Raw genomic sequence first — 13,130 nt, forward strand, 5'->3', positions numbered from 1 at the left:
TTAAAAATTATTTGAAAAATCATTTTAAAACCCTTTAAAAAATTATTTCAAATTTTTTTAAAAAATCCTTTAAAAATTATATGAAAAATCATTTTAAAATCCTTTAAAAATTATTCCAAAAATATTTTTAAAATCTTTAAAAATTATTGGAAAAATCATTTTAAAATCCTTTAAAAATTATTTGAAAAATCATTTTATAATCCTTTAAAAAATTATTTCAAAAATCTTTTTAAAATCATTTAAAAATTATATGAAAATCATTTTAAAATCTTTTAAAAATTATTTCGAAAATCATTTTAAAAATCATTTAAAAATTATTTGAAAAATCATTTTCAAAATCTTTAAAAATTATTTCAAAAATCATTTTAAAAATCCTTTAAGAATTATTTGAAAAATTATTTTAAAATCATTTTAAAAATTAGTTGAAAAATTATTTAAAAATTATTTTCAAAATCTTTAAAACTTATTTGAAAAATCAATTTAAAAAATATTTGAAAATCATTTTAAAAAAAATATATTTGAAAATCATTTTAAAAATTATTTGAAATTGAAAACTTATGTTTTATATCAAATGAAAAGACAACACCATCTCACGCTCACTCATAAGCTGAACATGCTTGTTAATATAGAATGAGTGAGATGGAAAGTTAGGAAAATAAATATTTTATTTTAACCTCTCATGCTTAAACTCCTGGACCCAAAGAATTTATTAAGGCATTTATTAAGGGGGAGTGATTTTGAGTTGGCTCTAAAATTAGTTTTGACTTCAAAATTAAAAACTATTTTTGACGTGTCTTCGAAAATTTGGGTTATTTTTAACTTAGCTTTAAAATTAAAATTATTTATGACTTGGCTTTTAAATTACAACTCTTCTAGAATGTTTTCAAAGCTAAGCCTTTATGTAAAATCTCTTTAAGCTAAGTACTTAATCAAGCCTTCTTTAACTAAACTTAGTTAGATTATTCTCTAAACTTAGCTATTTGACAACATGTTTTCTCAAGACAATCATTTTTAAGCTGAATATATAGCTAAGTATTTCAAATTTAGCTAAGTATTTTCAAATTGAGCTAAATATTTTTTCCAAAAAATTTAGCTAAGTACTTTTTAAGGTTAAAAAAAAAGGAAGTTAGCTAAGTGTCTCTCAAAGCAATTGTTTTCAAATGCTAAGTTTTGCTGAAAACGCTAAGTATTTTCCAAAACATTTTCAAAATTTTATCAAAACAATTCTTTTTTGAAAAACTAAGACTTTTTAAGTTTAAATACTTAACAAAACTATTATCTTCATAAGTTTAGCTAAGTCTTTGATAAAAGTATTTTCAAAGTAAAAATCTTAGCTAAACTAAGTCTTGATCCAATTTTGTTTTTACTAAGTTTATTAAACTCCCTCTTTAAAAACTAAGAATTTAAAGTGTTTTGATATCACAAAATTAGCTAAGTTACCTTTTAAAGACAAAATAACTTTATCCCAACTAAAAGTATCTCTCAAACTAAAGGAAGAATTTTGTTTTCAAAATTTATGATAATATTTTTTTATTTCACCTAACTAAAAGTCTTACAAGAAAATACCTCTAAGCTAAGTGCTTATCAAAGTCTGATTAAACCCTCTATTTTTCTATCTTTCTGAAGGATAAAATAATAATTATTTTCTGAAAAGTTAAGGTTTCTCAAAACAAGCTAATGTCTATACTCAATTTTTTCTTTACTCTCTCGGTTATTTTGATATATGGCAAAGGGGGAGAGTATAAAATTCAAAGAAAGTTAAAGAAAATTTAAGAACAGAAATCCTTGAAATTTTAAAATCAATGGAACTTTTATTAAGGGGAACTTTTGTAAGCTTCTATTTAGGGGGAGCTCTGTATGCTGAATTTATGCTTATGCCTATTTCATACTTGTCTTTTCATATTTGTGTTATCACTGTCTTTTTTTTATCTTTTTACTTAACTTTGAATTTCGGTTGTCATAATCAAAAAGGGGGAGATTATTGGTGCGGGAAGCATCCGACGATCGAACCCAAGTTTTGATAATGGCAAAGGGATTCAAAATTAGGATTCCTTGTTATCTAACGTGCTTAAATGAGGTTTCAGGAAAGTCCTAACTGCGGTTAGGCAGGTGAAAATCCTAAGGGGTGATAACCTTAGGTCCTAGGGGGTGATAACCTTAAGGGAAGAAAAATCCTAAAGGGGGGTAACCTTAGGTCCTAGGGGGTGGTAACCCTAGGTGGAGGAAAAACCCTAAGGGACGGCAACCTTAGGTCGTAGGGGGTGGCAACCCTAGGTGGAGGAAAATCCTAAGAGGGGGGGGGGGGGTAATCTTAGGTTCTAGGGGGTGGTAACCTTAGGTGGAGAAAAACCCTAGGGGCGGTAACCCTAGGCCCTAGGGGGTGGTAACCCTAGGCAAAAAGTCCAGTCGGTTTGGAGGACCGAACTGGCATCAGGTAACTCTCCTGAGAGGAGTAGGTGAGGATGTGTTCCCCGCAGAGGGAACAGTAGGTGTCGGGTCGACCTAGAGTTTCCGGTTGGAAATCCGAAGTTAGACCCGGATAGTCTAGAGACTGTCAAACACCTTTTCTATCATATTTATGTGTGTTAACCTTATCTTGCAGGGTATATGTGTATTTTGTGGACTAACACATTGTGCAGGGACAAAATATCACACTTGACCTCGGATGAACAGTGTATGAGGCGCCTCCATGGGGCTTGGAGGCGCCTCGGGTGCAAAGCCAGAGCTAGGTGCGAAGAGGAGCTGGAGGCGCCTCAAGAGGAGCTGGAGGCGCCTTGGACCGCCGGCTGAAGGCGCTTTCAAGTGGATGAGGTGCGACCTGACTCGATCTTATCCACGCGGCTGATTTGGCTTGTTGGAGGCACCTTGGAGCTTGATGGAGGTGCCTTGAACACCCTATATAAGGGAGTCTCGACCAGCAACTCAATACAACACCTACCGAGCAATCCTTACGCTACAAGCTGCTAACGAGACGATCCCGAAGTGCTGCAACATAATCGCGACGACCCGGAGCTTCAGTTTTTCATCTCTTTGTTGTCAGTATTAATTTAATTATTATTTTTTCTGTACTTAGATTGTAATAATTCTCGTGATTATAGTTGTTGTCCAACGTAAACACTCAACAAGCGTGGGCCTTGGAGTAGAAGTCGTCACAAGCTCCGAACGAAGTAAACGACTTGTGTTCTTCTATGTTTGCCTTTATTTATTTCCGCTGCGTTTTCACTCAACACGTTTTAAATTAAAAGAAATAGCCACAAGCGCTATTCACCCCCCCCCCCCTTCTAGCGCTTCTCGATCCAACACAGGACAGCTATGATAATCGTCAATTTAGGCACAACAGTTGATCTTGCAACTAATAAGGAGGTCAAAGGCAAGGAGCGTATGGTCTTTAATTATAAACGTCTCAACGACTTGACAAACAAAGACCAGTACAACTTACCAAGAAACAACACAATATTACGAAAGGTCAGTACAAGCAAGATTTATTCTAAGTTTGATCTAAAAAGCAGTTTTCATCAAGTGACCATGCACCCTGATTCAATCGAACGAACGACATTCTGGGTACCAAACGGCTTATACGAATGGTTGGTTATACCCTTTGGTTTGAAAAATGCCCCAGCAATTTTTAACGAAAAATGGACAATTGCTTCAAAGGCACCGAAAATTTCATAGCAATATACATCGATGACATCTTGTTCTTCTCCCTAGATGAGCAATTGTATGTGCAGCACCTGAGGACCCTCCTTGACATAGTTCAAAAGAATGAGCTCATATTAAGCCCTATGAAAATGAAGATCGCTGTCCCAGAAGTGGAAGTCCTTGGAGCTATACTTGGAAATCAGAAAATCAAATTACAATCACATATTATAAAGAAGATTTATGATTTCAGCAATAAAGAATTACTGACAAAACATGGTATGCGTTCATGGTTGTGCCTTCTAAATTACGCTAGAAATTACATTCCAAATTTGGACAAGCTGCTAAGCCCATTATACGCAAAAGAGCCCAAGAGGAGATAAACGCATGAATTCTCAAGATGGGACCTTAGTCCAACAAATTAAAGAAGCAATACAAAACCTGCCAGACCTTAAGGTCCCACCAGAAGACTGCTTCATTATTATTGAAACCGATGGTTGTATAAAAAGATGGGGAGACATTTGTAAATGGAAAAGAAGCAAGTTCAACTCTAAAGCCACCGAGAGGATATGTGCCTATGCCAGTGGCAGTTCTCCCCTATCAAATCAACAATTGATGCAGAATTGTATGCAGTTATGAATTCCCTGAAAGCTCTAAAAATCTATTACCTTGATAAGGAGCTTATTATCAGGACAGACTGCTAAGCAATTATTAGCTTCTTTGGCAAGACTGCAGATAACAAACCATCATGGGTTAGAAGGTTAGCTTTTACAGACTACATATCGGAATCGGCAACTCGATCCATTTTGAACACATTGAAGGAAAGGACAATCAGTTAGCTGACGCTTTATCATGGCTAATAAATTGTCTTATTGTTTTAGAATGGTCGGTGAAGATTCTCGAAGACCTAGAACTTGTGGCACCAACCCTACAGGAGTTACAAGAGAACCCCAACAGGGAAGCCAAAGTTCAGATGATACAGGCTCTCGCAACCCTCTCCAGCTCGCTAAACAATATCAACAACTTCTGCATCGACAGTACCCAATCTCATTGGAAGACAACAATAGATCTGACCAACAACTCCATGCATTACAACAGCAAGCTATGATTCAAGCTGCAAATGCTCTCCAGCAGCTTAGGCTACTCCACTCCTTAAAAAGACAAAAGTGCCAGAAAAGAAGTGCCTCCGACAACTGGTGGTTGGATTGGTATCCAGCCACAGAACAAGTGGATAGACAGCTAGAAACCACTGTCAACCTTCTACAAGACGCTATTCAGAGGATGATTTCTTTTCGCCTATAAAAACAACTTTGCGGAAGTGGTGGACCCATAAGGAATCAATGACTTAGCTCACTAAATCCTGTCTTGTAAATTATTAAGATGGATGTGCTTTAAAGTAATCAGTCTACTCTATAGGGTGTGCTGTAAAAGTGATCTAGAGGATCACGGGAATAAAGGTGGATTCCTTCTTATCGGAAGGACACCACCACCAGCTGTATAGAAGTCACCTTATCAAAAGACAAAAGATATGTGACAATGAGACCCAAAAAGCATCCGACATAATCTTTTCCTCTTCTATAAGAAGCATCAAACCCTCTACATTGGCATAAGCGATCTTTAGTCTCTACTCAGGAAAATCTTGTAAGCTTTGGGCAACAAGTAATAGAATCTATGAGTTTCTCATATCTTCTCCTTATTTCTATTATTTGTTCCACCCTTATCTCCTCATATCTCCCTAGTTTATATCCCCCTACTTCTGGTATCAACCAACACCTCCATCTAGACGATTGGATCATAAATTTAATTAACTAGCAAGCTTTTAACCGGATGAAATCACATCAAGTCAATTTCTAGGAAAACTATGAGTGTAATTGTACATATCTAAATTCTTTAGTATCATCAAATACTTTTAATCAAAAATATTTGATGACCCTAATTTAAAATTTATCAAATAACATTAGCATACTCAGATACCATAGTGCAACAATATTCAATTGATATGAATCTAAATCCGTTAAGGTTATCAATTTGTTTTGGTCAAACATACTTGCTAGTCCTAAAGGGCTCAAAACATGGAAAGAAGAATATGGACATACTTAGGGGGTACTAGAAGTGCGATAGTATTCATTTAGCAAAAAATTAACTTCTTTAGGATCATGAAACATTTTTAAACAAAAGTATGAAGGTATTAAAGCGCTCAAAATTAAAAAGAACCTGGATGAGAGAGGGGCATTGTCCATTTGGCACAACCCAAAGACCTTTAGACTAATCAAACAATTCTAGTCAAAGTGTTGATGGTCATGAAAGGCTGGAAATATATATTAAAAAAAACTATTGACAAACTTAAAGCAACATTAAGAGCACAATTATAAGTATTTGAGACGAATCCAAAGCCTTGAGAATCATCTAATACTTTCAGCTAAAAATGTTTGAAGATACTAAAGGATTCAACATCTTGAAAGAACACAGATAAGAGACCACTAGACGTAGAACGATGCTTATTTGATACGAGTCCGGGCCTTTAGGGTCTTTTTATTGATGAAGTTAAAAGCTCAAAATATGGAAAAGAAAATGAACAATGAACAATGAACAAATTCAAGAAACCACAAGGAGTGCAGTGATTCCATTTAACATGAATCCATGCTCTATAGGGTCTTCAAATACTCTGAATAAAAATGTTAACATGGATCAATAGGACCACTAGAAGTGCAATAGTATCTATTTAGCATGAATTTAAACTTTTTTTAACCATCAAATACGTTTAGATAAAAAATGCTTTGCATATAGAGAGAGAGTAGTGCATTTTTTGGGTGATGTATGCAGAGAGGAAAAAAAAAGTAGAATTTCTGGACATGTACTCTAATCTTAAACACACAGATACGCTTCTGAGATTTCAAATTCACCCAAAAACCACGCTTCCATCACTCCAAATTCTCCCTAAGCAGTAAGCATTATTCAAGTCACAAGTTTCGGATTACTTCAACTCAATCAAACAAACAAATAATTGCCATGAAGAAACATTGTTGAGCATAACAATATTCTCTGGATGATGAATCAAACAAGCGGCCAAATTTGAATCAGAAGATAATGTGCAGTTTTTCATCACTACTTAAATTCCAGTAGACTAACAAGCCATGCTAAATTCCAACTAAACTGTTTTATAAAGATTGATGCAGTTGACGTGCAACTTATCTGTCTGAAAAGCAACAACAAAAAACCATTTTACATGTGTGGTGAGTTTCAAAATTAAAAAAAAAAAAAAAAAGAGAGAGTTGAACTTCATGACCTTAAATATACAGGGCATATTAGTACACTACCATATTTATTTCTACATGCTGGATAATTATTCTGGGAGGAATAAAGAACCACATGAACATGCCATGCAATAAATTTATAGCGCAATCAAACATATAAACTCTTGCAAATTTAAAAGCCAAGCCAGGTCTAGAGGATACATTCCTTCATGGTCTATGGTGGCTCCCTTGCTGAGGGGGATAAGGAGCTGGCACAGAATATGGTGGGGCAGGATAAGAGCCTGGACCACCTGGTTGCTGTTGATATGCATTATGGTATGGTCCATGCCAACCTGGATAAGCTGGTTGCCTATATTCATGGCTCGGGACCTGTTGAGGATGTTGATACTTGCTGCCTGAGGCATAGTAAGGAGGCGGCTGAGGTGTTGCATAGGCAGGGTAAGGATGAGAATATCCAGGTCTTGGTTGCTCAGCTATGTAGTTGTAAAGTGGCGGAGCCAGCGAAGGCGATGCGATCTGATGATTGGGTTGTGCTGCAAAACGATCAAAATATCCATGCTCTGGCTGTTCCATAGGTGTTTGTGGATTAGGTGTAGGATGAGAAAGAAGTGGAGTTCTCTGTGGTTCAGGTGGTTGGGGACTTGGACTGTTGGATTGCCGGGAGGGGAAATTGTAGCTTGTTTCCCCTTCTGATGCAAAATTTAGTCCTGCTATCTGCCTCTGTACTTGCTCGATCGTCTCTCTGCACTGAGTATTCCTTGTCATGTAGAAATCGCTGCATTGCTGCTTTACGTTCATAAGTGCATCCTGTTCACAATCAATATGAGAAATTAAGTTCAGCAAGATTCTGTAAAAGGACAGTCGCAAACAATTTTAAAATGCCGCATCTAACTAGGCCACTCAACAGCATCAAATAAAATGAAAATGAGAGTTGAACAAATCAATTAGCCTGTGAAGTCATGATCATTCATAGCTCCACTGCATACAGCCATGATGAAAGATTCATATAGGTAGACCCAACCCCCCGACCCGGCCCGGGCCCGTAACTTGGTCAACGGGCCAGTTGCCCGTTGACCCGGTTCGCCAGGTCGAACCGAAACCGGCCCGGCAAATTCCTTTGGTAAAAACCCGGCGGACCGCTGGTTCAGCCCGCCGGTTCAACTAATTTTTTTTTATTTACGGTTTGAACCGCCGATTAACCGGCGGTTCCTAGCTGTTGGAACCGCCGGTTAATCGGCAGTTCATAGCCGTTGGGGAGGGTGGGGGTTTTTTGAGGATATTTTTTTCAACGATTAGGATCATTTAATCGTTTTTTGATCAATGACTATGATTTAGTGTCCGTTACTATCCAAACTCTATAAATAGAGAGCTCATTTCATCATTTTCGCACACATCTTCTCTACTTTTAATCTCAATTTCGTATTCTTTATACGCTTTCGTTTCCAATTTTCAATTACAATGGAAGGAAACCGCGGAGGTGCATCATCTCGAGCTCGGAAGGGAAAGGAAATAATGAATCTGCGGGAGGAGGATCCCAACATTTAATCCACCGATGATGAGATCGAGTACCTTCCAAATCCGACACCCGAAATACAAGTACCGATGCAATTACTTCTAAGGTTCGGGAACTTCCTCTTCTAAAGTCTTCTATTTTTACTATACATTTTGAGAAGGTCACTCTTCCGTCAGGAGAAATGTGTGCAAAATGTAAGCACTGCAATGCTTCCTACAAATTCCAAGCCGACGAAGGCTATGGATCGTTGAAATGACATGTAGAAACGAAGCACCCGACAAAATATGGACTCAACCGTTCTCAAATAAAATTATCAAGATTTTCTTCAACTAGCGATAGTACTGATTCCGGTTTATTTTTATATTCGGATAATAAATTAAGAGAATCATTAGCTAAATTTGTTTCCGTAGAACATCTTTCTTTTAGTTTTGGATCTAAATGCACATTTGAAGATTTTTGTAAAGAATCTCTTAATCCATGTGCTAAACGTGTTTCTAGGACTACACTTACTCGTACAATTAAAAAATTAGTAAAACAAGGAAAAAAGAATTTAATTGATGAATTTAGTAAATTAGATAATAAAATTTCTTTATGTTCCGATATTTGGAGTGATCATTGGCAAACATATTCGTATATGGGTGTGACTTGCCATTGGATCAATAACTCTTGGAACCTTCAAAAAAAGATTGTTAGCTTATAGAGTTTTTGATGAATCGCATAATGTTCATAACATCGCACAATTATTATGTTTAATTTTAGAAGAACATGGATTAACTCATAAAATATTTTCAATATCATTAGATAACGCTAGTTCCAATACCGCTAGTATAGATGATCTAAAATTTATTTGTCAACCTATTATTGCCGGTTTATTTTTTCATATTTGTTGTGTATGTCATGTTTTAAATTTATGTGTTCAAGATGGATTAAAAATTTTAGAAAGTTATATTAAACCAATTAGAATTGTAATTTCTTATTTATGGTCTCATTCATCTATAATGAAACAATCGGGTAGGTTTTGTAAAACTAATAGAATGAGACCTAAAAAATTTCCACGTGATGTACCAACATGTTGGAATTCAACATACCAATTATTACAAGATTTATTTCAATATAAAGAATTATTATATTCATTTTTTTGCATAAAATACTAATACTAATAGATATTTATTTTCACAGCAATGGAATATTTGTAGTAGTATTTGTGAAATTTTAAAAGTATTTAATGATGCAACCGAACAACTTTCTGTTGTTTATTATCTCACTTCTCAATTAGTTTTAGAAAAATTTTCTAATATAGTATTAGTTTTAAATGAACATATTAATAATAAATCTTTATCTCCTTGCATCTTAGCTATGAAAGCTAAATGGAAAAAAATATTTTTATTTTATTCCTGAAATTTTTTTAATTGCATTTGCTTTAGATCCTAGATTTAAATTAGATGTTTTACAAGAAATGTTAACTTTATATTATGACGCTTTAATTCCAATTAAAAATTCTTCTCCTGATCCAGTTAATATTATATATAATGTTAGAATTTATTTATATGATATTTATAATCAATATAATGTAAAATATGGAACACAAATTAATATTTCTGAAATACAACAAACTACTAGTAGTAATTTAAAACTTACAAAAACACAACTTTTATTAAAAGAACGGGCAAAACGTCCACGAGGATCCTCAAGTTCCACACAGAAACTTGAGAATTATTTTACAACATTTGATTTTAATGAAGCAGATAACGAAAATTTCGATATCTTAAAGTGGTGGTCACAGAAGGCTTAAAGTTTTCCCGTCCTCTCCGTGATCGTCAAAGAAATTTTAGCTTGTCCAGTGTCAACTGTTGCTGTGGAGCAGACGTTCAGTGCCGGCGGTAACATATTAGATGAAGCCTAAGCATTACTGGGCGATTGAACCAAAGCGGAGAAAAGAATCCAAGGAATACAACTTTCAAATGACGAAGTTAAAGATTTTGATACTGAAGGAACGAATACGACAGGAACGGGAAATGGAAGTAAGTGACAATGTAAAGGATAAAAATGTAAAAAACATGAGCTTTGATTCCCTATACCCTAAGGGGATACGTAGGCAACTTAAATAAGTACAAGCCCTTTTTTTACAATAAATTTTAATTTGTAATTCTTAATTTTAAATTTTAAAATTTTTTAACATAATAATCTTGAACCGTGATGAACCGTGGCGAACCGTGAACCAAACCGTAAACCGACGATTCTGAATCGTGAACCGTAACCGTCTTGGCGGTTAAGGTTAAGGGTCAACCTGCTGGAACCATCGAACCGGCGGTTCCGAACTATTGAACCGTCGAATTGTCGGTTCCGAACCGTGGTCAGGTCTACATATAGGTTCCAACCCCCCCCCCCCCCCAAAAAAAAAAAAAAAAATCCATACAGGTAACCTTAGATGGCCAAAATACAGCATAAAGTGAGTGACACAAAATCAAATTTGTTCAAGGGGTTAGACTATCAAAAACAACAACCAAGCCTTATTCCACTAAATAGGGTCAGCTATATAGATCCTTTTACGCCATTAAGCTCTATCTCCTACTATATCATCATCTATACTTAAATAAATTTTATCTTATCTTATTATTGTTAACCAAGTCTTTTTTAATCTTCCTCTTCCTCGGTTGATATGCGTGTTTCTCATCATTTCACATTACCTAACTAGAGCATTTATTAATCGTCTAAGTATATGCCCGTAGCATCTTAAACGTGTCTCTCGGAGTTTTCTCTCAATAGATGCAACTCAACTCTCTCTAATGTTCTCATTTCTTATTTTGTCCATCCTCGTATGTCCACACATCCACCTTAACATCCTCATCTCTGCAACTCTCATCTTCTACTCATTTGCTTGAGTCATAACTCAACATTCAGCTCCATATAACATAACAGGTTTAACTGTGATTTTGTAGAACTTTCCTTTAAGTTTTAGAGGTACTTTACGGTCACATAAAACACCTGACGCTCTCGTCTATTTCAACCATCATGCTTATATTCTATGTAAGACATCTCTTTCAATCCCTCCATCATTTTGCAAAAATAATCCTAAATATTTAAAACTCTCGGTTCCAGGCAACTTATCATCTCCTATTTTAACAATTATCTCATTACATTTAATATTACTAAACTAAAATTTCATATATTCTATCTTTATTCTAATAAGTCTAAAACATTTCCCTTCTAGTATTTCCCGCCAAAATTCTAATTTAGTATTTACTCCTTCACGTGTTTCATCTACCAAAATAATTTTATCTACAAATAACATGCACCACGGTACTGTCTTGAATGTGTATAGAAAGATAATGACTTAGAGTTGATCATTAATGTAACCCTATCTTTATTAGAAATGTTTCAGTTACTCCACCTGAAGTTTTTACTCTGGTCGTTACATCTTCGTACATATTCTTAATTAGTTCAATATATGTTACGCTAATACCTCTCTTTTCTAGAATTCTCCGAGCTCGATGAATATTATGTGTAAATCTTATTTTTACTCCTGATATTTTTCAATTAATTATTTAAGAAGATATATAGCTTTTATTGTCGACCTTCCAAGCATGAATCCAAATTGATTTTCGGTCATCGTGATCTCCTTCCTTAATCTTTTTCCTATTACTTTTTCCCAAAATTTCATGATATGACTCATTAGTTTAATATCTCTATGGTTTGCACAATTTTATACGTCTCCCTTGTTCTTATATAAGAGAACTAGAGTACTTATCCTTCATTGATCAGACATTTTTTTTATTTTCAATATCATATTAAATAATTTTGTAAGTCATTCAATACCTTATTTACCTAGACACTTCCATACCAAAAGTAATGAAGTCAGCACCAAAGTCTCCCTAGTCTCATCTCTAAATAGAATGTGAAACAGGGATTTTGTCTATTTCTATTTTATATTTTAAAACTGACACAGAATATAGCCCAACTTTTAGGTTCTAACATGGGTTCAATGGTGATGCAAATAGTCAGTGCTTATGACACTACAGGTGATTAAAATAGTTGAAGAGAATGATGATGGGGCATATTATGTGCGCAGAAATTCAGGTTGGGGATGGGGCATTAATCATACAGATGCTACATCATGGATAGTTGAGTTCAAAAATGAAAAACAGGTGCAAACAACATTTGAAATATGTAGTAAAAACTGCTACAATTAATGTATACCTGTAGAGTAACATAAAACTTCATCCCTTCATTGATGTTCTCCTTGATTTCACGATATTTTGCCACAGCAGCAGCTATCTGCTTATAACTCTTATTCCGAGCAACTGACAATAAGATTATTGTAACCAAATGCATCAAGTTAAAAGAACAAAAACTTCTGAAAATATTCAAGCAGTCTGTCACTGATCTGATCCAGTTGACTCATTTACATAGCTATGTTTATTCAAAATTTATCATGAATGCTTGATTGGATAATCATGAGGAATATCCATGTCAAGTTCTTGGTCTACCTCAAATAAGGTTGAATGCCTTAACCGCTTTAAACATGTCCATACCCAACTTTGTTTATTCTTTATCAGTTATATCCATGTGTCCATGTCAAGTTCTTGGTATACCTCAAATAAGGATGAATGCCTTAACGCCTTTAAACATCTCCATACCCAACTGTATTTATTTTTCTCACTTTATCAGGTATTAGAGCTACACCTAAGTACTTTAAAATAGATGTAATTTTATTTTACCATTTCAAA

The 13,130-nt window shown here is 34.9% G+C and overlaps 1 protein-coding gene and 1 long non-coding RNA gene across 2 annotated transcripts in view; both read right to left on the reverse strand.

The window, feature by feature from the left end:
- Positions 1-3,492: 3,492 nt before the first annotated feature.
- On the reverse strand, positions 3,493-5,488 carry LOC121994462. The gene is made up of 2 exons (XR_006115731.1): positions 4,305-5,488; positions 3,493-3,825 (listed from the first exon to the last, which is right to left on the reverse strand). It is a non-coding gene; the product is annotated as an uncharacterized LOC121994462 (long non-coding RNA).
- Positions 5,489-6,908: 1,420 nt separating this feature from the next.
- The window catches only part of LOC121998270 (vacuolar-sorting protein BRO1-like), a 35,353-nt gene continuing 29,131 nt past the window's right edge, over positions 6,909-13,130 (reverse strand). The window contains exons 7-8 of the mRNA XM_042553110.1: positions 12,601-12,704; positions 6,909-7,697 (exon numbers count right to left, since the gene is read on the reverse strand). Of these exons, the coding sequence (XP_042409044.1) occupies positions 7,098-7,697; positions 12,601-12,704 (704 nt within the window). The 3' untranslated portion in view covers positions 6,909-7,097. The remainder of the gene's footprint in view (positions 7,698-12,600; positions 12,705-13,130) is intronic.

This window comes from Zingiber officinale, chromosome 6A, assembly GCF_018446385.1.
Source record: "Zingiber officinale cultivar Zhangliang chromosome 6A, Zo_v1.1, whole genome shotgun sequence".
Classification (NCBI taxonomy): domain Eukaryota; kingdom Viridiplantae; phylum Streptophyta; class Magnoliopsida; order Zingiberales; family Zingiberaceae; genus Zingiber; species Zingiber officinale.